Source organism: Phascolarctos cinereus, unplaced genomic scaffold (genome assembly GCF_003287225.1).
Source record: "Phascolarctos cinereus isolate Bilbo 61053 unplaced genomic scaffold, phaCin_HiC Scaffold_1;HRSCAF=81, whole genome shotgun sequence".
In the NCBI taxonomy this organism is placed as follows: domain Eukaryota; kingdom Metazoa; phylum Chordata; class Mammalia; order Diprotodontia; family Phascolarctidae; genus Phascolarctos; species Phascolarctos cinereus.
In genome coordinates, this window is record NW_027555514.1 from 145915670 (window position 1) to 145942483 (window position 26814).

The 26814-nt window shown below is 37.1% G+C and overlaps 2 protein-coding genes across 6 annotated transcripts in view; one reads left to right on the forward strand and one right to left on the reverse strand.

The window, feature by feature from the left end:
* FAM185A (family with sequence similarity 185 member A) overlaps positions 1-26155 on the reverse strand; it is an 83613-nt gene extending 57458 nt beyond the window's left edge. Inside the window, exons 1-4 of one of the 5 annotated variants that reach the window (XR_013486557.1) lie at positions 25413-26154; positions 20438-20547; positions 15714-15806; positions 6053-6191 (exon numbers count right to left, since the gene is read on the reverse strand). Coding sequence is in view for 4 of the 5 variants with exons in the window: in XM_020984519.2 (XP_020840178.1) it covers positions 6053-6191; positions 15714-15806; positions 20438-20547; positions 25413-25848 (778 nt within the window). In the remaining variant the exon portion in view is untranslated. Of the gene's footprint in view, positions 1-6052; positions 6192-15713; positions 15807-20437; positions 20548-25412 lie in introns of all 5 variants that reach the window. The other 4 variants (XM_020984519.2, XM_020984517.2, XM_020984516.2 and 1 more) reach the window with 4 other exon arrangements.
* A 290-nt stretch (positions 26156-26445) lies between these two features.
* The window catches only part of CCDC146 (coiled-coil domain containing 146), a 181950-nt gene continuing 181581 nt past the window's right edge, over positions 26446-26814 (forward strand). The window contains exon 1 of the mRNA XM_020984512.2: positions 26446-26577. The gene's annotated coding sequence lies outside the window, so the exon portion shown is untranslated. The remainder of the gene's footprint in view (positions 26578-26814) is intronic.

Here is a 26814-nt window from a genome sequence, read left to right on the forward strand (position 1 = left end):
GCAAGTATAATATAATCATCAATATTATTAATATCTTGTACTTATATAGTGCTTTACAGTCACAATGCACTTCACATATTTTGTCTCTTTTTACCCAAGTGAACAGTAAAGACAAATGGTAAGAGTTTAGAAGAGGAAAACTGGGTTTTGTGAACTGGAGTAGTCATGGAGAAGATAGGATGTAATCTAAGCCACAAAAGCCAGGCAGGATTTAGACAAGGACAGTAGAATAGAGAATGCCTTTTGGTAATAATAATGGCTAACATTTATATAGCACCTACTACGTGCCAGGCATTGTGCTAAGCACTTTACAATTCTTATCTCATCTGATACTCATAACAACTATAGGGGGTAAGGGTTATCATTGTTCCCCTTTTCCCCCCATAGATGAGAAACTGAGACAAACAGATGTTAAGTGACTTTCCCAGGATTACACAGTGGTAAATGTATGAAGTCACATTTGAACTCAGATCTCCCTGACTCCAGGCCTGGCACTGTCTCCACCATGCCACCTAGTGTATGGGATATTCAGGGAGGACTAGCACCTCTATGTGGGGGCTTGCTGAACCCTTTCCAGGGCTGCTCATCCACCAGTAATCCAACTCTCAGCTGTGGCTCCAACAAGCTGGAGCATGCACAGTGGCCACACCCGGGCAAACTGTCTAGGCAGATGATCTAAACCAGATTGAGGGTAACCAATGTGCCTTAAACCCGTTGGTAAGTTAGGGGGATGTCTACCCCAAGCATGCGAAGACTCTCCCCCACCCTCCAGAATGAGCAGATGAGAACAGTGTGTTCCAACAGCCAAGGCGGCTGAAGCAGGCGCTGGGGTGCCAGTCTGGCTTTGGTCAGACGTCAAAGACACCAAGACCATCCCATGGATCTTGAGCCTTTGCCAGTCATCTTGATTCTGTCTTGCCACTGGACTTCGATGACTCTGGAAGAGAGAGGGAGGCTGACAACTCTGTGCAACTCTGCCTCACTTAAATCCAATTCATCTTTAAGTCAAGACATCACCCTCATAATGTCATTGGCCCTCTTTAAAAACAAAAGACAAACAACAATACAGAATAGTGGCTCACAAAAGAATGAAAAGATGTTTTAGAAAGATTAATCTGGCAGCAGCAGGCAGGATGGGGACAATTAGAAGGCTGGAGTTAATAATAGACTACAGTGGCAAGGACAAGATAGATAAAGGCCACATCCCTGGTTGCCCCTGACCTACCTTTCAAGCCACATTTCAGATTCCCTTTCACATAATCTACATTCCAGGAAACTAGAATAAATAGACTAGCTATTCCCTGACCAAGACATTACATTTTCCCAACGGTCTTCTTTTTTTAGGTTCTACTCTAAATACTGGGGACTAGGTCATCATGGCAACATGATTATTCAGGCAATGGAACCACAATGCAGTCAGGTTTGGAGTTCTTTCAGGCTTAATTTTGGCCTCATCTGCTGTACTGTCAGCCAAGAGAGAGGGTATGTAGACTATGAGTGAGCACAGACAGTAAAGCTGATAGCTTCCCCTGCTTTGTGAGGTCTGGAAACATTGAACTTTTATGGTCTTTTGATTGTTTTGCTTCTGTTACTAGTGTGTTTGTGTTATTTGACCACAATGACATTTCTTATGGTGAAGAACAAATAAACCAATATTTCTCTTTCATCTGATGGCTTATTTTTCTGCTCTAGTCATGTTAGAATGAAAGCTTGCTTATTAAGAAAACTGTTTTCCTAAACTCTAGAATTTGTGGAAAGGTTGTATAACTTTACATATAGTTATTACAAATCACAATGATTAGACCATAAAATAGCATAAGGTGCAATGAATTGAATGTTTTATTGAAATCTACTTTTTTTCTTTTAAAAAAAGTCTCATATTTAATAATTTTCTTAATGAACTATGGACTAAATTGCATCTTTTGAGAATTTGGGGATGAAAGAAGACTGATTCAAAGGGCATTCCCATTTTATTTTTTCTAAAAGTTGTACTATTGATAAAATAAAGATTCCTGAAGTAGTCTTCTATTTTCTTGTTGCCCCATTAAAGATCTACGTCGTGACTTGGATGTGACCCTAGTTCCCAGTAGGCTGTCCCAGCTGAGTGTAAGGTCCTACTAAACAGGACCCCAACTAGGTTAGGGCAATTGAGGCTCTAGAATTCAGAGGTCACTGGAAGCACTTCTGTGTTAGCAAGTTTTTCAACAACTCAGCTAGTTAGCAAGAAAAATTACCTAAAATAGAAAGCTACCGAAGGTGAATTCTTTAGGTGAATTCTACCCCACCCTTTGAAGTCCCTATCCCCCTGTGACAGTAGCATAGGACCTTTTTTTCCTAAGTATCTGATGAGCTGTGTCTTTGGTGTACCCAGACTGATGAAATCATAGATCCTGAAAGTTACTGAAATATGTTCTTGTTAAATCAAAATTTTACTCTAATTAATATGCCACTTGAAACACAGTTTTTTTAATGGACCATTTTATATTTATTTCTCTGTCTACATTCACGGACTCAAAGTAGATTCATAATTCCAACAGTGGCTAAAAACCCTTTCTGAAGGGTTCTGTAGCAGGTTAGAGACTCTAATGAAGTTCTTAGGTGCACTTTCAAAGTCACTTGTGTCATTAAATTATTGTGACTTTTCCTTGTTTGGTAAGCTCCTAATGTAGAAAAACATTAACATTAAAGGGAAGACATCTTGGTAAATACTGTTGCCACTGACATAAAGCAGTATGTTTAAATTAAAAAGAAGCAGACTGAGAAACAATATGTTTATTAAATATATCAAGTAAAGATTTGACATCTTGAGTTTATGAGAACTGGTACAGTTATGTATACTGTTTAATAGAAAATTGATCAAAAGGCATAGGCAGACTTTTTTCTGACGGAAGAAATACAAACTATTAATAAACACATGAAAAGGTATTTAAGTAATAAACAAAGACATACAAATCACAACAACTTTAAGATGCCACTTTATACCCACTAAATTGGAAAAAAATGCAAAAAAAGGATGAAATTTAATATTTATTTGGGTTACAGGGAAATAAACACTCTATTACAGTGTTATTGGGACAACTGACTGGTAGAAATATTTTGCAGAACAATCTAGCAATATATCCTAAGATATACCCTTTGCCCCCCCCAATCCTATTGCTGGAATATTATCCTAAAAATATCATGCATGAAAAGGAAAAAAGAACCTCTGGGAAAAATTGTAGCTAATTTATAATAGCAATGAAAAATGTAAAAAACACGTGTCTAATGATTGGTAGGTGACTCCAGACAAAACAACAAATATGAAAAATATAAAGAATATGGAAACATACATGAAATGATAATAGAAAATGGGCTCAGTAAAACCAGAATAGCATGATTGATATATACATATATATATACACACATACACACATACATGCACTCACATACGTATATTTGTATATGACTATATGTATACACATATCATATAGATTTTGAAGAAGACAATGACCAAACTTTTCTCCCATCTGATTGAGAAAAAAAATGATTCAAATTTGAGAATGAATTTTGATTAGATACTTATCCCATGTTTGATATAATAAGTAGTTAACTGATGTTTGCTAGAAAGATTGAGTTTGCAGTAATAAAAACATTTTAGTATTACAAATATTTACTGCATCTTCTGAATTTAGTGGGATATAGAAACAAAATACATTTGGAAAGCATAGGAAAAACCTAGTCGATAGCTTATTTGTTTCACTGTTGGTCTGAGAAACAGATATCATTCATATAAATTTCCAGAGAAGACCTGTACATTACCTATGGAGATATGATGGAAGAATGGAAGCAAATAAAGAAGGGAAAATTCCAACATGACAGAAACAGGGGAAGTGCGGTTCCTGACTGCACCATACCTATTATTTGTAGGAAGTTAGATATTAATAAATCAGAGACAGCCTGTAGAGTTTTTCCAGTTGAAGTACTAGAATCAAATAACGTCAGGGAGGGGAAAAAGTTCTTGAAGGTCATCTAGTCTAACCACTTCTTTAACAAATATCCAGATTTACACTCCATCTTTCCACTATACCATGCAAAATATGCTTTATAAGAAAACATGAAATAATTTATAAATGCTAATAAAATTTTTCATCTTTACTAATGTTTCTATTTCAGCTAAATAATTAGAAGTCTGAGAACTTTCCAACATATTCTGTTAAAAGTTCTTTTGCTTCAGGGCAATGATGGCAATTCATTATAAATTCATTATAAATTGTAACCTTTTTTTTTTTTACTGTTTTGCATCTCTTTCAGTCTTGAAAGGAAAGGTATATGTATACTATAGTAACAAAAAAACTGCAAAATCTTGTTCAGAGCTAAAACTTAATTTCATCAAGTAGAGAAAAATAAACATGAGGAAAATATCTAACATATATCTGGATGTAAAAGAAGACAAACTTTAAACTAAATTTCAATATTTTACAGTTTTCTTGCCCTATTTTAAGCAACATCTGATTACTGGAACCTCCAATTTGCTTATCAGAAATTGTTCTTTCACTACAAGTCATAACTAAACTCATTCCAAATGCAACAAAAATCTTTTTTAGAAAATAAGTCATTGTAAAAATATGCAATGCTAAAAATTCTACAATTATTTCATGCACAATTTAACTTTTAAGCAGTATGATGAAATAACTAAACTTTCTGTTTAAAAGAAATACTGTTTGTTTTCATGCTCTTTCTAACAGAAGATATAATCTTGGATAGAGAAATGACTAAAATATCTTAACTCTATTAAGTTAGTAAATCACTATTTGGTGTTTGAGAGCAGATATTAATTATCCCCAATATATTTGTCCAGATTTAGATGTTTGTTTTTGTGGATTTTTTCCCACAGAAGCTTGTACTCTGGTCTGATTCATAGGAATGTTAGAGATATAGGGCACCTCCAGATAAAGAAATGCCATCTGTTAATGAAGGTCAGCATGTTCTCTAATGCATAAAGTGACTAGTAAATATTGTTCATACTTTCTTAAGGTAACTAATAATTGCTGTTCTCTGATGTATAAGATGACTAGTGGATATTGTTTTTACTTTCTTAATTGAACTATTAATTACTGTTCAACTTTCAAATCTGTATTTTTGCTATATAAAGGTACAAATGTTCAGTTTACTATAAAAGGGAAATAGGTGATTATTCCTGCGGAAAAAAAAAACCAAGACAACGTGTTTTTCAAGAAAAAAGCCCTAGCAAGGGGACAACTAATTTATGTACCAGGGCTCCTCAAAAATAAACAATTTTCATTAATATCTATTAGTAGAAAGTCTAAAATATTTCACTCGGCTTTGAATCACCTGTTAAAACACTATAAAAGGGGTCAAGGTATGATCAGGGACATTGAATATCACATGCCTCCCTCTTCCTTTCCCTTCCAATAATATAAAAGATGCCCAAATTAATCATATTCCTGGTTTTTTTTTTTAGAAAAATGTTTTGGGAAGAAACCAAACGCCACCTACCCAGTGAAAGCAGAAATTGGCAGGGTCCTTTAAGTATATGATGTCAGTAAAAATAAAGAGAAAACATGTTGAACAAATATAGTATCTCTGAAAGTCATCGACCAGATTCCATCCAAAAGTCTTATTAAATAGCTTAACCATTGGATTTTCTATAAAAATATAAGGAGCTGTTTAAAACCCTTATTTACTTCAAAAAGTATTCTGTCTCTCCCTTTTTAAAAAAGCTCTCAATTGTTTTCTCAATATGCTTCAATTTTTCCTTGAAGTTTATAATTCTATGCTGAAAGGAATGGGTAAAAGTCTCATATTTTCAGCAAAGAGAAAAATACCCAGTTTCATATCTTACAATATCAGCTTCTTGCCAAAATATAATTACTTTGGTTTGTGGCAGTTTCCTGCCACAAACAGTTTTCTGGTTTTTTGTTTGTTCAGATGTTACGTTTTCTTGTCACTGAGTTGTGTCTTCTCTAAAAGAAAAGTCTACCTTATTCAGGGAAAAACAACTCATGATGCTGAGCTAAGAAGACTGTAATGTTTCTTGACACTTTCATCTTACCATGAATACTTCCCAATGTAATATCCCCAGCAGCAGAAGACAGAGATGATGACTCTGTATACAGATACTTGGCTTTCAGCAAACCATCTTCAGTAGATATGTTAACAGAACTCCCCTGTAGTTTATCTATAGTCACAGTCTATTAAAAGAAAATTACTTAAATCAGTTGATTATCAAACCAAAGAGTGATTTTTTAAAAGCCATCAAAGCACCTACTGAATTAACCAGGAACTTCATAAAACCTTACCACCCATTACAAACTCTAGTGACAAAAAAAAAAATCGTATCTCTAAATGGGTTTTTTTTGGGGGGTGAAGCCTGGACTATAATTTCATTGGCACACTGAACTCCCAGTGAAGAGATCCCTTGAGTCAAAGCAGATAAGCAATCACTCCACACTTTATAGTTTTAGATGTCTGCTTGGTTGAAAGTTAAGAGATTTGCCTAGGGGGCCACAGCCAGAGCTATGGGATTCAAATCTAGGTCTGTCATACTGACTCGAAGTCATCTATTATGCTACACTACCTCTAAGTCATAAAACAAATTTTAAAACATCAATATGCCCAGTAATTTTCAGATGGCATTTTCCTTATATTTTTCCCTAACTCAATGTTTTTTCTGTGGTTGTCAGTGTGAGAGAATGAAACGAACAACAGATTTCGATTCAGACTGCTTTAGCTCAAGTCTCTGTTCTGAAACGCACTGGCCATGTTCTTAAGGCAACGACTAGTTAGCTATCCCTCCCACATCACAGGAGTTAGGGGAACGTGCCCACACGATCTGGAAATCTGCATAAAATTTCTGAATCTCTCTTCATACCAGAGAAGTATGAATTTTTTCTTTTTCTTTTAGGGAATGTTTACAGTATCTTTTTGTAAAATTTGGGTCAATATTATACAATATTATACATACATTTTATGCATCTCTGAATTTCTAAGCTTTTTCTGTGTCACCTGCTGGCCTTTACATGTTGTCTGCGGCTTCTGCAGAACTCTCCAAAAATTCCCATTTAATTTCTTATGCCAACCTGCAATATATCAAAACTGTGATGGGGAAAGTCACGATGTGGAAGGGATAACTACTGGCTTCTCTAGCTCCCAGGACTGTTTCATGAACAAAGTGCTTTGTAAACCGTAAAGTATTATGTAAACATGAACTTCTACTGTTAGGGTATAATAAAGTGCTTCCTAGATATTAAAGTAGGGACCACAAGTTATAAGAAACAAGGGTACTGACATAGGAACCAACTGGTATCCTGAAGTGGTAGCATGAAACACTTCATGGAAACTTTAGCTTATATATAATAAAAGTAATAAACATTGGTAGTGACTTGGAAAATCATAAAAGCCAATTCTAGGGAACCTTGAAATAGTCACATATTCTCTGGGTTCTCAGTTCTTTTTTTCCGGTATTTATTGTTTTGAAGATAGGGTGATGGTCACCTAACATTCACTTGGAAATAATTAAAATTAAACTTCAAAATTCAGAGAGGACACTATTAGTGCTGCTGAAAACAAATTCCTTGTGAATTTGACATGAGAAGCCCCGGGTGTGAATTCCAAATCTGCTACTTCCAATTTGTAGGGTTTTGGGCACGTCCCTTTCACTTCTCTTTGTCTCCATTTGCTCATCATTAACATGAGCTAGATGATCTCTATTAAGGTCAATTCTAGTCCTAAATCTATGATACTATGATTCTGCAAAAAACTAAATTCAGAAATTACAATAACCAAAAAAGTCACATACTATGAAACAAAGAAGATATCATGCAGAAGTTATTCCTAGTATGGTAGTATCCATGCTAGTCAGCATTGCAGAACGAATGTTCTACGCTGCCAAAGTAAATAGTTGGTTAGTAAAAGAGCTATCAAGGATGGTTTACCAATTTGCATAAAAATTAGATACACTTCGTACTAAGACAATTCCAAAGGCATTTTCTTTGATGATTTGGTAGGCATTTCACAATTTTATAGTGCCTCAGGGTTGTCATTTTGAGTTAATAGAAATTATTCTTTAAAAAAAAAATCACACACCACAGATTTTACTATAATCCCTGGGTAAAAATAACTCTGAAAAAAAAATCAGTGTACTTCCTAATGAGTCTATTTCCTCATTTACAGAATGTGGTATATTTTTGGCCTGTTTCTTTTTTTAAGAGAAAAAAAATTAATCTAGTTCAATGCTAATTCAGAATCAAGAACATCCTAACTGCTGATAAGTCAAAAATGTGAAAATTAGTTCTGTAAAACCTATTGTATTTAAAGTTTGTCAATGGTCACAATGACAAGTTGCACTTGATTAGAATGAAGAACATTTTTGTTTAACTGTAGAATTCTTATTATGAAGTTTAAGTAAATCCTATTTAGCTTAATGCATTATGCTTCCTTTAATTACAAATATCAGTTATACTGAAATAGTTAAAACAAAATCCACACACTCCAGGGTAAGAACTCCTGCTCTAAGGCACAGGCTAACACAGATCCTAATTTCCAGTCCAGTATTCTATTCAATGACTAACCAATACCGTCATCATACTTTCTAATTACTATTTGGAAAAAATGATGAAGGGCTGACCTTGTTTATAAAACATTGAGTATTTTGTTCTCTAGAAAGCTAGAAAAAAGTGCAAAAGAAAATAAAACAATAAACTGCATTTTTTCATACAGTATTATCTTAATAATTCCCTTCAATAAATTATCCTGTAGGAAGTATAATCTGCACTGTCAACAGGCTATTAAACCCTCTTCTAGATACTTTAACTGATATACAAAACTAAAAAAAAAAATCATAGTTTATAGTACAGCAAGGCTTTTAACCTCTCTTAACTATTCATTAGATGAAATATGGTACAAGCTGAATGCTAACAGAAATATCTGTTTGAGAATGGGCAGAATACAGTCCAAAACAAAAGGTCAAGAACTATCTCCTACTTAAAGAAGCTTGGAAATAACATTGCTTTTTAGTGCGAGAACAGAAACTTTAAAGTATTTAATATTTTTAATAAACATCAAATGTAATGGAAACTAAGCTTTTGTTGGAAGTATACAGTAGGTATTTAATTAGTGTTTATCTGAATTGTCAAATTGAATGTAGTCTTCTGTTTAGAAGACCAGAAAAAGAAATCAATCTCAGAACTACTTGGTCACTTTGTTATTGATTCATTGTGAAATTGGACAAATCATGTTTACTTCTCAGTTTCTCCATTTGTAGAAGGGAATGATATAATCTTACCCATATCTACTTCATAGGGGAATTAGATATAATTTTTAAAAATCACTTTGTGAAATTTTGAACATATATATAGTAGCTTGTCTTTTACTTCAGAAAAGATACGTAGAGCATTTTTTTGCTCACAAAGTAAATATATACAATCATCAAACATTAAGCATTCACTATCTGCAAGAATCTGGGCTAAGCACAGATTTTATTTTACACATTTATTTTGTGTTTCTTCAAAAAACACAAATTTGAATACATTTTTTAAAATGTTACACATACTATACATGATTTCACTTAAATCAAAAACTCTGAGAGTCCTATCACATATATAGACAGAAAATTATTCTGGAATGAGAAAAAATTACTATGAAAAGAAATGGGGAAAGAGAAAACAGGCCAAAGAAACAATAAATGTAAACAGCTGTATCTTGCTTAACTGCTTGCATGCAAGCAGTAATCCAGTTAATTCAAAACAACAATCCAAGAATAATTCAGGCTGGCTTTTTGCATGAAACTTTGGTTCTTATATTTGACATTCTGAAAATAACACATAAAATAATATGAAGAAATGATTCAAAAGGAGTAGCAAAGATGTCCAGATTTTCTTCCTAAAGTTACTCAACCATCTCTTAATTGCCAAGTCTAATGACCTTTTCTCTTCTAATCTGAATATTCAACCAAAACTGCTTTCTCTAAAGTTACTGAGAATCTCTTAGTTGCCAAATTTAATGGGCGTTTCTCAGTCATACTTCTTGACTTCTCTGCAGCCTTTAGCATTATTGATCACCCTCTTCTCCATACTGTCTCCTAGGTTTTCAAGACACTCTACTTTCCTAGTTCTGCTTCTACCTACCTGACTGCTCCATCTCAGTCTCCTTTGCTAGAGACCTCATTCAGGTCACACCTGCTGAATGTGGGCACCTCACAGGGTTCCATCATGGGCCCACTTCTCTTTCCCCTCTATTTTTTTACTTCATGATCTCATCAGCTCCCATAGATTCAATTGTCTCTAAGCTAATGCTCCTCAAATCTACTTATGTAGCCCAAATCTCTTTGCTGACTTCCAGTCTCACACCTCCAATTTCCTATTCAACATCTCAAAATGAATGTCCTATAGGTATCTCAAACTCAATATATGTAAAACTGAATTTTGATTATATTAAAATAAAAAGCTTTTGTACAAACAAAACCAATGCAACCAAGATTAGAAGGAGAGCAGAAAGTTGGGAAATAATCTTTAAAGCAAGTGTCTCTGATAAAGGCCTCATTTCTTAAATATACAGATAACTGAGTCAAATTTATAAGAACACTAAAGCACTGGAGTTGTGAACTGATCCAACCAAACTATGCTGAAAGGGCAACCAAACTGCACACACCCTTTGATCCTGCAATATTCCTACTAGGTCTGTATTCCAGAGAGATCATAAAAAAGAGAAAAGGATCTACATGTTCAAAAATATTCATAGCAGCCCATTTTGTTATGGCAAAATATTGGAAACTGAGGGAATGGCTGAAAAAGCTATGTTATATGAATGTAATGGAAGGCTATCGTGCAATAAGAAATGATGAACAGGCAGATTACAGAAAAACCTGGAAAGATTTGTAGGAACTGATACAAACCAAAAGGAGCAGAACCAGGAAAACAACGTACACAGTATCAGCAACACTGTGTGATGTCCATCTATGAATGACTTAGCTCTTCTCAGCAATACAATGATCCGAGACAAGTACAAAGGACTCATGAAGGAAAATGCTATCCACATCCAGATAAAGAACTGATGGACTCTGAATGCAGATCAAAGCATATTATTTTCACTTTATATTTTTTTCATGTTTTTTTCTCCTGTTTCTTCTTTCACAACTGTGACTAATATGGAAATATGTTTTATATGATAGCACATGTATAACCTATATCAAATTGCCTACCATTCTCAGATGAGGGGAGAGAGAAAAATTTGGAACTCAAAATCTTATAAAAATGAATGCTAAAAATTGTCTTGACATGTAATTGAGGGAAAAAATAAAATACTATTAAAAAAAACCAACCTGAATATTATCTTTCCCCAAAAACCCTCCCTTCTGCCTAACTCTCTATTACTATAGGTTACCATCATCCTCTCAGTCACCCAGGATCACAATCTCATCATTCTCAACTTTTCACTCTCATCGCCCCCCACCCCATATCCATCTGTTACCAAGTCCTGTTGATTTTACTTTTACAACATCTCCCTGTACATTGCCCCCTTCTGTCATCTGAGAGGCCACTACTCTGATGCAGACCTTGATCACCTCACACCTAGACTACTGCAATAGCCTTATGATTGGTCTCTTTGCTTCCGTCTCTCCCCACACTAGTCTACTCTCCACACAGATTTCAAAGTGGTCTTCCTAAAATGCAGATCTGACTATGTAATCCTCCACCCGCTACTTATAAACTCCAGTAGCTCCCTATCACCTCCAGGATCAAATATAAAATCCTATTTGGCATTTAAAGCCCTTCATAACCTGCCCCACCCTCACTTTTCCAATCTTCCTGCACCTTATTCTCCACCTACCCACCACCTACTTGGAGATTCAGTGACACTGCCTTCCTCAGACAAGACCTTCCACCTTCCATCTCCCTAACTCTGGGCATTTTCACTGCTGTCCTCCATGCTGGAAATGTTGTCCTTCTTCATCTCTGCCTCTGGGCTTCCCAGGCTTCAAGTCCCAGCTAAAAGCTCACATTCTACAGGAAGCCTTTCCCAACCCCTCTCAATTTTAGAGACTTTCCTCCGTCAATTATGTCCAGTTCATCCTGTGTGTAGTCACCATTAGACTTTGAGCTCCTCAAAATCAGAGACTGCCTCTTGCTCCTTACCACCACGCCTAGCACAGAGTAGGCACTTAATAAATGTCTGACTGACAGCTCAGAAATTTTTATTTCACCCTTGTCAAAGACATTAATCTGGGAGATAATATTTATGTACTAGCTTAACAAAAACAGCTAGATGTGTTTTGTGGGGCGTTTTCACACCCACCCCTTAGTTTAAAGATACAATTTCTGAGCCTTGGTGTCCTCTTCTGTAAAATGAATGGGCTGGATTATATGGCTTCTAAGCTACTGGGTTTTATTAAGATTGGCTCTCAATCTATCACCCTAAAGCAGGCATTATTAATCTTTTTTGTGTGTGAGGGACCCCTTTAGCAGGTTGCTAAAGTGTAGGAACACCTTTTCAGAATCGTGTGTTAAATGCATAAAATACACTACAAAGGAAATTACATTAAAACACAGTTAACAAAACATTAAAAAAAAAAGTTCACAGAACCTAAGTTAAGAACTCCAGCCCAGAGATAAGTATATTAGTTCAAACAGCTTATTGCTCTACATTCACAGAAGATTTTTAAAAAAATAATGTAACAAAGGTTACATTATTTTATATATACTATATACATGTATTTCATATATATTATATATATAATGTAAAGAGATAACAATTACAATTAATCATTCCAACAAAAATTTAAAGATAAAATTTGCCACCAATCATGCAGAGTTAACCATGCCACTTCTCAAATTTGTACCAAAAGATTCTTGGCAATATTGGAAAACAAAAATGGTATAATGTGACCAAAATCTACAGATACAAACTCATTAAAAAATATATTAAACAACTTTTATTGCAGACTTCTACCTCTAAAATTACATCCTGCTGTCAATCTATTCAATGTCAATGTCACTTATAAAGGAACAATGAGATATTATTGATAATGATATTTAATAAAGGAAACAACTTTCTAGAAATGTTATCATTTAGTGCCATCTTGTGGAAAATATTAAAGTAACAAATTTATAATGTCATCCTTCAAATTTGCCTATAATGCAAAATTTATACACTAGTCATTCAACAAATACTTTGTACTTAATATACTGATTAGCATATTCAAGTATTGAAAAATACTCAACACATTTAATGTTCTAAGGAAATCCTCCTATTACTTTTAAAGTAAATTACGTAGTGATATTGAAGGTAGAGCCAGAAAGACCTGGATTTCAATCCTGCTTCTGACATTTGCCAGTTGTGTGACCATGGGATCATACAAAATTCAAAGATAACTCTGAATTAACTTCTCTGAACCTCACTTTACTCATCGGTAAAATGAAGGGGATACCAGTGATATCTACCTCACAGAGTTTATTTTCCCATATTATTACATGTGTTGGTTTTTTTATTTGTCACATTCTTCTGGGAAAACTATGAGCCTAAAGCTGTCTCTGTTCCTCTTGTTTTCCAGGTCAACTGTTTTGGTTTACATATTAATTTGTGAGTTCTTTTAAGGTTTTATGCTTGACTTTTGCTTCTCTTTTGCCAGATTTCACTATTTGTGTTTGTGTTCCAAATTTATTAATCTCTCCTTTTACTATAGATTCTCCATTGGGGGTTCAATCTTTCTTTTTTTCTATTCTGCTGAGTTTTAAAATTTTGTACGGGAAACTATAAGCTCTGGTCTATATTCATTCCTAATTTTTTCTTTTGTAGATTTCATTTCACTTTTGAAATATTATGGGGTTTCCTGTTATTCTATGCTTTCTTAAGAGTCCACAGGATTTTGTATTTCATCAGGCACTGGCTCATTTTCTTTTGTCTTAAAATATTTGTCAAGAGAACTAAGTGTTCTCTTGGAGGATTTACTATTAATTTTATCATTTGGTTTTAGGATCCTCAGTGTTGATTTATCTGTTTGTGTTTTTATTGAGAGTTTTTTCCTAAAAATAAACGTATTTCAGATTTTTTGTATTCCCCCATCACTCATTTTCTGGCCCCCTTCCCCTTTGCTGGTAGGTTCAGGCCCGGAATGGGCTACCTCAGCCTACTTGCTTTGGGGGATCTAGGGTTTGTAGGACTGTGTCCCTGCCCTGATTATCCTTCTGGAGGACCAGACTGGCTTCAGCTGAGTTTCAGTGCCCCTTCCCAACCTCTAATTCTTCCCCTGGACCTCCTTTACTTTTCCAGCAGAGATAAAAGTATCCGCTGCTTTTTTCAAGATGGAAGGATGGTGAAGAGAGTGTTTCTGGGCAAATTGTCTGCAGCCTTGTGGGTCTCTAGCCTAGGACTGGGCCCTAGTCAGAAGGCAGCATATTTTCAACCCACTCTCCCTTCCTCCTCAGCTATATATGGATTTGGCAGAGGTAGGAGTGCTGTTTCCTGCAAAGACTCTGCAATAGAAAGAGGAGGGGACTCCCAAGATGGACATTAGGACCCAAGCTTGCAAGGCAGCTTGTATACCTGCCTTGGGCCAGGCAAGCAGAGAAGCTGGCAGGGGAAGGATTCTGAATACTGAGTGCTTTAAGGATTAAAGTTCTCTAGTGTTAATTCATAAAGATTTTACATTTAGGGGTTCTCTCTTCTCTGTTCTATGAATTCAGCTGTACTTGTTCTTTATTTGAACATAACTGCTTTTTTTGGAGTCCTAGAGGGCTAAAGGGTCTGGAAACAGTGATTAATCTTCCATCTTCCTGATCATTTGACCTAGCATACTAAGTTCTTGTTAGGCTCAAATGAAATAAGGTACAGAAAAAGTTTTGGTTTAAACACTTAATGCTATATAAATGTCAGCTAGTGCTATAGGTATTAATCTATGATCAGCAAAAAAAAACCCCAACTATATGTTTTTAGTGACACTTAACTACAAAGATGCACATGCTTATGATCACCTCTTAGGTTAATCCTTTTTACTGATGCAGACTGCAGCCCCTTTATACCTTAGTAGACGGTTTAATGAATTGCTGTAGTCAAAAAATTTGATCAGCTGCTGCACAACTTTCTGGGAAAGAGTCTCTCTGAAGCCAGTGAAGCTGGTCCTCAGATCACACACTCCATTCTGGGCCAAGACTGAAAACTTTCGCAGCTTGGTGTGTGTGTGCACACATCAGCATAACCTTTAGAAGCTCCATGCCACCAAGAGATACTAGAGCAGGACCTTATGAGACAGGAACTCAAATAACATGTTAAAATAGTAAGAGCAACTCTTACCTAATGGAGTGTTTTAAGGCTTAAAAAGTGTTTTATAGAGATATCTCATTTGATACTCAATAACCCTTTGAGACAGGTACTATATGTAATGTTAAGCCCATTTTATAGATGAAGAAACTGCAACTGAAACAATTTAAGTTAAACCACGGTCACCCAAGATGGGCCATAGACAGAATCTGAACTCAGGTCTGTCTGCCTTAACTGTAAGTCTAGCATACTTTCCTCCTACCATGCTGCTGCTTTGAGATTCAAACATACTAAATTCAAGTTTTCATTACATGAAATTTAATAAACTCACATTTTAAATCTAATTAGTAAACATATGTTTAAAAGGAAATGTGCAGTAAATTCAGAAATACTTATTTTGTGATGACCAACTTTACATTAAATTAAAACTTCTATAAAAGGAAAGTCTTATTCTTGCTTACACTTTTTTCTGATGCATGAATGTCTGTATTTCCAAGAATAGTTCCCAGACAGATCACTTTGCCTCCTTTTGTTTGAATATGTAATTTTTTACTCTGAAAGACAATTTGTAAAAGTTTTATTTTCATTGGGGATTATAATTCTAACAAACAAAATTCAGCAATTCAGACTTTTTTTTGTCTTACCATCAAAGCATTTGATTGCAAAAGTTAAATTTATAAACATGTCATCTGTAATCAAACTTCCATTGATTTTAGCCATAATGAATAGCTAACACTCACAAGTAAGCTGGAAGTAACTCAAAAAGCTCAATGAAAACAGCTATAAAGACCATGCACTTTATTGTATGAAAGAGGAGCAAAATCACCTTCATGCTCAAGCACAAAGGAATCTGACTTAATTTTACAAAGAATATTTGAAAACTTTAAGGTCCACTTAAGGACACAATGAGAGACATCATGACAGAGAAGCTGTAGACAGGAGGTATGGCAGAGAGGGAAAAAAGGGGTGTGTGTATGTCTGAGTGTGTATGTGGTACATGCATGTAGTGTGTATATTGGGCACGAAATTAAAACTTCAGTGAAAAAAGAAGAAAATTTGCCATAATGGAAGGCAAACAAGAGCAAATATCCCTGTATACTTCAATATCCCCAGAAGACATCACTGAAGAGACAGCAAAAATAATTAAAACAGCATAACACCAAAAAAACCAGGAAAGCATCAAGTTTCACAGAATGTAGTTAAAGGAATGAATGAAGCCCTATGTGTTAATCGTGGAGGATACAAACAGAATGCAAGAGAGCTCCTGCACTCAAGAAGCAAGGAGAAGACAAACATGTAGGGAAGGGTGCAACTGTGTGTTACACTGAAAGGTCCCATGATCCTTAGCATGCAGTGGTCAAGCAGTCTTTTCTGTAATGTTATTTCCACTGACAAAATCACATCAGTTTCTGATGCTCAACCATTTAACACTGGGTTGGAAGTATCGTAAGTTAAAGAAGGTAAGCAAGTTAAACCACCCCTAAGGGTATTACTATACATTACTGAAAAGATTTCGGTCCATGGTTATGAATTTTTAAAAAGGTTCAATTACATTCAGGAGCTTGCCTCTTTTCCCATAGGAACCTCCTTGTACCAAAATCTACTGCTACTCTGCTTAGAGTCATAGCAATAGTGCTCTAACTCTCTTTACTGCTGCTAAGGACTGGATTAGAATTTAAGAACCTACTACTATGTGAGGAGGTACTTCCTACTTCACTTCAGCACATGAGAAAAGCAAAAATTCCTCATCCTTCCATAACAGTTACACCTCCAAACCACAAGACTTTCACCACCAGTACCTTCACTCTATCCCCATGACCATACCCTCAAGCACCAGGCTTTTTACTGCCAAGACTTCATCTAGGAAAGGGATTTCAGATACCAGGCTAAGAACTGAGTGCAAACTCTACTTGTCAGGTATCTTCTGGCTCTGTATCATCCAACTCCATCTTGGAACACAGCAAAGAAATTGGTGCTAAATGTTAAGTCCCTAGGGAACTGGCCACCAAGCATGTACCAACATGGATGCTTTCATTGTCTTCAGGCCATAACAAACCCACATGCGAGTCACCCAAGCCAAATGACACCTCCCTATCCTATAATTAACAAACTCTTACCTCCTCCTCTTCTAATCACTGAATTCAGTCATCAGGTCCTAGATGAAATTCCATTGCCCTATTATTTCTCAATCATCTCAGCCCAACCCTCCTCCCCACTTCCACTGTGCCCTCTGTAACCCCTTTTCTATTGACCCTTACCTTTGTCTTAGGCCTCTTCCTGTCATATTTTTTCCATCTCCTTTCACTACAGAACCCCAACTCACTCCAGAAAACACTGGACTCTCTATCACTCTCTCAGTATTGGATACTCCTGTCATGCCCAGTGACACACGAAGAAATGGGCATACTTCTTGCTCTTTGTTGCAACTTTCAGACCCTCTCTCTGTCAGCATAACTTAATAACAGTTTCCCTTCTTTGAGGTTCATTAATCTGTCTGTTCTATTCTCTCCTATCCAAATCCCTGTCGCAGTCATCTAGCCAGCTTCCAGGTCATTCTCTCTCCATTCTCAAGGAGTTCTGTACCTAGCTCAGAGCCCTCCTCTCTACCCCAATCCCTTAAGTCCCATACGCAGGGATATTCCCTAAAACACACTAAATACCTAGTTCTCATCAACCTTCTGAACTCTAATGACCCACATTGTCACTGCACGCCTCATTTGATATTAATAATCAGATTGTCATCAAAGTTATTTCTATTGTTATATCATTCAGTGAATCTTATATGATTTTAATATGGCTGGAAACATGACACTAGAAGAGAGCTTCTCTATCTAATCAAAATCTTTTTAATAGGGAAAAGAAACCTCTGTGGGATCATGTATTCTTTCCATCGTTTGGCCAACTGTATGCCTGCAAAAATGTGGTCTGCTCTAGAATATCACTGGCAAAAGCCTGACTGTTCCTTTCTTATGCTTTTATCAAAAATGTCCTAAACGTGTATAGATTATTCTTTAAAATTGTGTATAGAAATAGGAAAGTAATCATACAAAGTTGCCTCTATCACTAATTATGTGATATTTTTTCAAGTATTTGGTATCCCCCAATGTCCCCAAAATGATGTTGCCTCTAGAGCAGACTTTCTCCGTGTATATTGGTCTAGTTCAGCTTCTCATCTCATTTTTGTTTCTTTTAGTGCCATTTCTGTCTCCTACAGATGCACATCAAGGACTGTGTTATTAGAACTCCACTGGGACTCCACTGTCACTAATAGAGAGAAAGAGTTTTATAGTAATACTGTCATCTTGTTTCCATTTTTCATCTATTTGTTGTCCTGCTGCCAGTTTCACCCTTAAATATCCTTGAGATGATCTGAGTTCAATGGGTCTCTTGCCAACTTTATATAAACTTGCTTTTCCTCCCAGTGTTTCTCACTTTTATGAAGCAATACAGCTCATAATCTTCCACCATCAACCTCTGTAAGATTTTACCAACAAGACTGTTCTAAACTTGTGTTGCCCTTGGCTGTTATATCTCCATGCCTGACAAGATCAAATGTTTGCTGGCTGACTTGATATCTAGGCTCTTTAATCTTCCTGACATAGCGACTGATTTTTATCAGCTTAACTTTAAGAAACAGTGATGGAATCAATGTCTGTTCTTTGATTCCATGTCCCATTTTTCAGTGTCAATGGCTCATTAAGAGGTTATGATGGAACTGCCATATCAGCTTGCTTTTTATTCTGTCTTGTAACTTGGTATTGCTTTTGATTTCTTGCTCTAATAAGTCAGTAATCTGGGTGTATATTGACCACTGATCTAGAAATGACTCTCATATCAAGAACCAACTGTTTACTATCAGAATATAAAAATAATTCAAAGCATCAAAAAGATTCATCTTTTGTGATTTTATTTGAAAATTAAAACAGCTCATTACCTATATAGTCACATTCTTGAAGTAAATGGCTGCAAAAATCTAGGTAGTAATCCTATCAATCACATATAATGATTCTTACCAGAGGGCTGCCTTCAAAGTCCTTATTGCCACCTAGTGGCCTGAAACAAATTTCTGAAACAATTTCAACGAGCAAAAAGTGATTAACTCACCATAATTACATTGAGCTACACTAGATTCCAGAAGTAATTCCTACTCTTTTCCAATGTTTTTTGAAATAAGTCATTTAAAGTAAGATCCAATTTCAAGTAAAGAGCTACTCTGAGACTCTGCTAGGATAAACAAAATTGATTTGAGACATATTTTTGAGTAAAACAAATTTCAAAGTTAAAATGAATTCTTACTTAAGGTATGCTCCACCCATGGCTATTGCTTGAGCTATTTTGTTAAAATATATTTGTCTAGTCTGAAAATATACCCAACTTGGGGGCAAAAAAGGAAGAATGTCCCTAAAATGTCCAGGAAGAGAAGGTGTGTTTATAAAAATACAGATAGATTATAAAAATGGGAAATCTTTAAAACAATTAAAGGCTGCCAAACCGGTGGTGGGACAATAGTGGAAAACATGTGTTTAACAATAAAACTACAGAAAACTGTAAGTTACCTGATAAACAGTCTTTTCAAGTATTAAAGGGAAAGCTTCTAAGAAGCTTTTTAGTAAAACCTCTCTTTCTCCTCACACAGCCAAGTAAATCACAAATGTGGTACTTTCCTTGTTTTCTCCCACTGCCTCCAGTCTGCCTTTCTGATATAGCTATGGATTTTGAATATGATGGGGAAAAAATTCTTAACTTATTGAAGCCTTCCTTAAAATTCTCTTAATGACAAGGACAGTGTTAAATTGATTGCCCTTACCTAAAATGATTCAGGCAACACTCTACCACTGAAGTTTCAATATTTTCTCCAGTATTCAAAAATTTTCTTTCAAAAGCTTACTTACCTTCCATACAGTATTTTTCTACATATTATTATAATGAATTGTCACTAAGAGTAATACACATATGATTTTTAGCAAAATGAAGATTTTCCTATTGGGTTAAAATATGTAAATTAGGGGGTCAAATGTCTGTTAAATATTTATCAAAGTGTTCCTCTAAATGTTTCCTAATACATAGAGACCATAAACCTATTTTCCTATAATTATTCAGGTATATATCTATTGTATAAAGTGAACAACCTCTATGTTTGTTTAACCAGTAAACAAGTTTAGGAAAATTTGGCACATATACATACCTTAACTGACTGCACAATGCTGATTCCTTGTTCAGTTTCTATTCTACAATCATCACATTCAGCTTCCTGTACCTTTACACAGCCAGTCCCTGATGTCCTGATATTCAAATCTAGAAATGAAGAAGGAAAGACAAGTTAGTACAATGGCTAATAGGCAGTAAGGGAATTTCAATATCCCTGCAAGGCTAGCTCCTCCTGAAAGAGCACTGCAGCCAGTATTGGGTCTGGCATAAAAGGCAGAGCAGCACAATCAAAACAGACAACCTTCAGGGGCTGTCCGAATGATAGCTTCACTATTTTACCCTCTGCAATGGCTAGGCAGAGAGGGGATGAAGCTACTTTTCCTCTACTCTTCAAGAGAATACTTGTTTGAGACAGGTATCAGTCTGACTAATAATACATGTGCCATTTATTACTATGAGTCTGGACAATGGGCTATGAAGTCACCTTATCTATCTCTAAGCATATATGGGACGATACTAATGAAAAAATACTGTATTAACGAAATACATTTGCCAAAAGATTATGATTTTTTTTCCTACTGGATAATGGAAAGATCATTTCATGATCAGATCTGAATACCAGTGCAGAATGAAGAAGTAACTAGGAAAAGCAGTCCTGTTGCTCCCATTCATTAAGGAGTGAAGAAATCGCCTTCCATCCATGTTTACTAATAACATGATCCTGAAGAAAAGAAATACATTTTCTGAGAATCAGAAAGATCTCAAAGACAAATCTTAGCTATAACCCTATGCTTCAAAGATTCAAAATTTGATCATTGTAAGACCTCTCCCTCCTTCCCTCCCCACAGCCTCCTGTTACAGTTTGTGCCTTCTCCAAGCCTCAGTGGACTGTCCTCGACAATCACTATAGTTCTCCCCCCACCCCCCAATAATTATCTGGAAACCAACTGTCAGGTAACTTGCTTTTCTGTAATTAACTAGGTTGTTTCTGAGACAACAGACTTATCTTTCGCCTACCTGTTCAGACCTGAAGTCTTTCCATCTGGTTGAACCCTCCAGAATTTACATTCCAATAACATGGACTTCTAGAATCTAGTGTCACCCCACTCCTCCCACAATGAAGTATCAGAGTTGGCCATTAAGCAATCCATAACCATGAAAAAATAACACTAAGATTACATCACATACTAATAGCTAGATGCCCTCTCTGAGCCTAATACCAATAGGAAACTGAATGCTTCTTAACTACAGTGAAATCAAGGCCCCAAAGTTTGGCATACAGGGATTTATGCTTACATGTCACATTCTTACTTCAGAAGGTTCAAAAGTAATTTTCAACACCCTTGTAAAGACAGCTCCTACTTGCTAAAACTACTAGAGAGCAGGGCGGTAAATACTGAATCTATCACCAAAGGCTAGGAAATTCTATCTTAAAGCAACATAATCAAAATGGACAACCTTTATTGGTATTAGAGAAATACTTCTCTACTCCTCTATTCTCTGAGATGGCAGGGGGTGGGGAAGGAGAAAAACTCCCTTCCCTCTATTCACTCTGCTCCTCAAGGATCCAAATCCTGAATGTGTGTGGTGGGGAGGGCGGATGGGGGTGAGGAACAAAAATTACAGAAACAAGAAAATTCCCAGAAGAACCATGGCAGACTACAGTGTTGTTTCTGTTACAGAATTTATCAGTACCAAAGTGAGAGCTATGAATTAGGGCAATTGGTTTATATAATGCATAAAGAAGAAATGAAACAAAACAGGAATAGGATTAGTACCTGTACGGAGACCAAAGTGAACTAATTCATAAACCTTCCAGTTACATGGGTCCATTAAAACACTAAAAATATCTAAAATATCACCTGAAAAGTGTCATTATTAGAAATAATCAAAAAGTAGAGTCAAGAATACAGAATGTAATTCCAGACTTAAAACAGTTCTTTAACAATTCATTAGACTATATCTATATCTATACACACACACACACATATGCACAGACATATGCCCACATGCATACATATAGTATAAGACTGGATATATAGGGAAGGTGCCCTTTACAAGTTCTGAAAATGGACAAAGAAATGAAGATACAAATTTGAACTGTGCCCAGAAAAATCATGTTCAAGCATAGCCAAACAGCACTGGGCCAGCCAGCCTACACAAATCTCTATGTAGCTGGCCTCATACACATTGATATTTCAACCAACCACTGACATAGCTAAGGGAGTGTGGTCTCAGCCTCCTACGTTTTTATACTTCATAACCATTTTTTTGAGGTCTCATTAGCACAAATATCTGCAGAAAATCCTGATTAGTCTGTACACCGCTGCTTGAGATGAGAACTTTCTTAAAACTTGGATCAAAAAGCATATTAGAAGCAGATGATTTCGAATGTTAAGATTTGGATTTGATTTCACCTCTACCACTTACTAGGTATGTGACAATGGTGAAGTCATTTCACATCTCTTGATCTTTGTTCTGTTTATTTAAAAAAATATACGGGCACTATATTTTTACTGTGTACTATACCATGTTTTGGGGAAGTTTTGTAAACCTTAAATGTGAGTTATTACTTTTATTATATGAATGTGTAGTGCTAAACAAGTCCTCCACTAAAGTCATATTTTTACACATTTCTGTAGGCCTATTGTGAGTAGAAATTACTCTCTCTATAGCTCTAGGATTGTAACTACTGATATTTTCAGTTCCCAACAAATATGACTACTTATCATGTCAAGGTGAACTAAAGTTCATGTACATGGCAGAAAAATACCCAATCTGCCAGGTCTTACCAAGCTAGAAAAGAAGGTGTTGACTATGGTATTGTGAGTTTGTTGTCCTAGAACCAGTCTAAGTGAAAGGTGGCCATCAGGTGCAGAATTTTTCTCCCTATCAGGGCAACTGAAATGTAAAGGGGTTACATTCTACATCAGTAAAGAAATTACCACACCAATAAAATCACGTCCCTTCCAAAGTGTCAAAGTAACAGCATTAAATAAGTACTAAACGTGAACTCAGGCTATAAATTAAATTTGTCTATAACACTAAATTTGTTCTGTAAAGGACTAAGTAAAATAATAAGCTTTCTCATCTCAAAATGGTGACCAACACCAACTAAATAAATGGAGAATCACTGAAATTAAGGGACTGTAAAGCACCCTGAAAATATGAAATGCTAAGAAATGCTAATGTGACCACTGTGTATGTGTAAATAGCTGCAAGACTGAAAAATAATATTCTTGGTTCTACCAATCAAGCAACTTGGAGTAAATCACAATAGCTCTGTAAAGCAAAGGACATTGACATCTAATATATAACCCAACGGATACCAAGAATTAATGGAATCTCTCTCAATATATGCCAAAGAGTCAAGCACTATATTAGTCTCTCCCTAATCCTGAAATCAAGAAGCCATGATTTTATTGTAGTGCATACTCCTTCCATCTAGGCATTTTGCAACCCTTCTCTTTATACCTTAATAGACTTACCCTCATGAATGGCTGTTTCCTCAGCAAATTTATCACCCCATAGTCAGTGAGCCTCTCTATGTTTAGGCGAGTCCTCCTCAGGCAATAGACAAGTCATCTGTCACCTTCCTAGTACTTGAAGCTTTTCTGGTTTAATAGGTCCTGCCAGATCTTAAGCTCAGCTGGCACTGACTTAAAAAACCAAAGGTTACAACGGCAAACAGATTTGCTAAGACACAAACTCTGAAAATCTGAGTAGTTAATACATCAAATAATTTCCCAGTAATGTAGATAAACTTTCTATTCAATACTGGCTTAAAATTAATAGTAATACATAATTTAAATTAGTTTTTAGATTGTTTAGCAAAGCTGGGAGTTTTTTTTTAACCACCTCAGTAAGTAGATGATATTATTTTAAAATCTAGAGGCTGCTCTGCAAAACCTAACTGGCTAATAGTTCCCAAATATTTAGAAACAATTAGTAATAGTCATCCCATAAAGACTCTACTTTGACTTTCTAAATAGTAATGACTCTCTACACTCATCATCTCCTCTGAGGCTTATAAAAACCCAGTGAGGCAAGTAGTGTGTTTAAATATCAGTGATAGGATCATAGAGCTAGAGCTGGAAGTAACCTTGGACGTTATTTAATCCAACCCCCTCATTTTTACAGAGAAGGAAACTGAGGCCCAAAGAGATGAAGGCACTTGCTCAAAGTCACCTAGATTATTCCCTGGCAGTTCCAGACTGGAACTTACATCTTCTGGGTCCAAATCCAGTAGGCTTTCCACAACACCATCAGGACTAAGGTTCTGAGAAATTAAGGTCACAAATCTTTTAAGTTGCAGACCTAAGATCCGAACTGCCTTTTAAGTCCAGTGTGAAGTAAAGGAGACCAACGTGAATTAATGTTCCCAATTACATTTGCCATTAGAACAACCATAAAATATATAAAACATCATCTGAAGAGGGTCATTATTAGTGGCACATCTAGGATTTGAAGTCTTCAAGAAAGGGTCCCATCTTTTGTAGTAACTGAGAAATCTAAACTCTGCAGAGGATATAAGCCCTCTACCAATCATTTGCTGAAAAAGTTGTTCGCATCCATGCTACATTTACTTTTAGGATCAAATGAGGTAAATTCAGTGCCCACGCCCCTCTCCTTTAGCAGCCAATAACTACCTAGGTCTTATTACTTTTAGGATCAAAAGATTTAACAAAATGTAAAGCACACACGTCCCTTCTTTACTTTGGAAGTCAAATAAATGCCTAGGTGCCATTACTGTTAGGACCTAATGAGATTATAAATTTTAAAGCGCTATATTACTGCTAACTACTATTATTATTGCTACTAATATCATAATAATAACAGGGCTAGGGAGACTGTGTATTGCAAAGAAAAAGATCGCTGAATTTGGAATTAAAGGTCCTAGGTTCGAATCACCTGTGTAACCTTGAACAAACCATCCGACGACCTCGGCTGGGCTTTCGCAGCTTACGCACCATGGGGCCTGACCTCCCTCAGCGTTAACCCTCTGGGCTTACCGAACTTCATGGGGACTTTCACCTCCACCGAGGCCTCGTAGCCGATGCTGTCCGAGACGATGGCCATCTGCTTCTCAGCCTCGTCGTACTTCACCTGGATGCCGTCCAGGTCCAGGCTGCCGCCCTCCACGCCGCTCACCGTGACCAGCACCCGGTCGGAGTCCGGGTAGTGGTAAGGGTCTAGGGGTCTCACGGCGATGTCGCACGGGAGCCGCGCCTGCAGCCGCCCGAACGGGTTGACAATCAGCGTCCACTCCTTGAGCGGGGTTTTGCGAGCCGGCTCGTTCGAGGGGCTCCTCTCCAACGGGCTGTAGGGTCTGGCTGGGTGGGCTCGGCGCGCCGCCGCCGGGGCCGCGGCAGCCCGGAGCGCGGCCCATAGCCCTAAGGTGCCGAGCTGGGGGCCGCCTCGCCACCAGCCGGGGCCGGGGACAAGCATGACCCCGGCTCAAGCCCGGCCCGAGGTCACCACGGCCCCGCGTAGGGGTTCCCTGGCCGCGGCTGACCCGGCCACTGCTGACCCGGCGAGACTAAAGGCGTAAGGAACGCATGACGGGTCAGTGTGGACGGTAATAAACCCCCAGCCCCATAAATCGAGCCCACCCACTCCACCACAATCTGCCTGCCCTGCACTGCTACCCACCAACAACTCCAGAATCCCAGGGCAATTAAAACCCCGGGTCAGGATTCCCCAGTCTTCAACCACAAGGTGACTTTTGACCCTTCTCAACCCCTCAATAACCCCGTGGGCAGACGGGATGAGTAGTTCTGAACCGTATAAACAGCGTGGGGTTCTAGGTACTCATTAAACTACAACTCCCAGAAAGACCGCGCCTGAACCAGCAAGGCGTATGGCTGGAGGCGGATGCAAATAAGAGGGAAAGCTTGTTAGTGCGCAGCTGACTGGTTGTGTCCTGTGCCTCGAGCTCATTGGTCTATAGTTGTAGGAGGGGTGCGGAGGACCCTTGCCAGCCAATAGGAAACCTGGAAACAACTGGTGTGTTGGAGTTACATGGTCTCCATGGATACAGGGGACGCGGCGGCTGAGGCCGTAGAGAGAGCTGTGGGCTCCTGCAGTGGTGCGGGGAAAAGGGCAGAAATTCCCAAAGTCGAAGCAGCCACACTGGAAAGAAAGGGCCAGAGGAAGAGGGTCTGTATTGCCGAAAAGGTAAGAAAATGAGCCATTGGAATGTGGGAGTAGCCGGGGAGGAACATGTGGGAGGCAGAGTCCAAACCTTATGGGCAAGGTCCTGAGGTAAAGGAGAGGGGAACTGAGAGTGAACACTAGGCTAGGGAATCCAAGAATTCAGTGAGCTTTTGAAATAGGGGAAAAAAATACACACACACACACATATACACATATATGTTTATATACATATGCATATATACATATACATGTAATAGA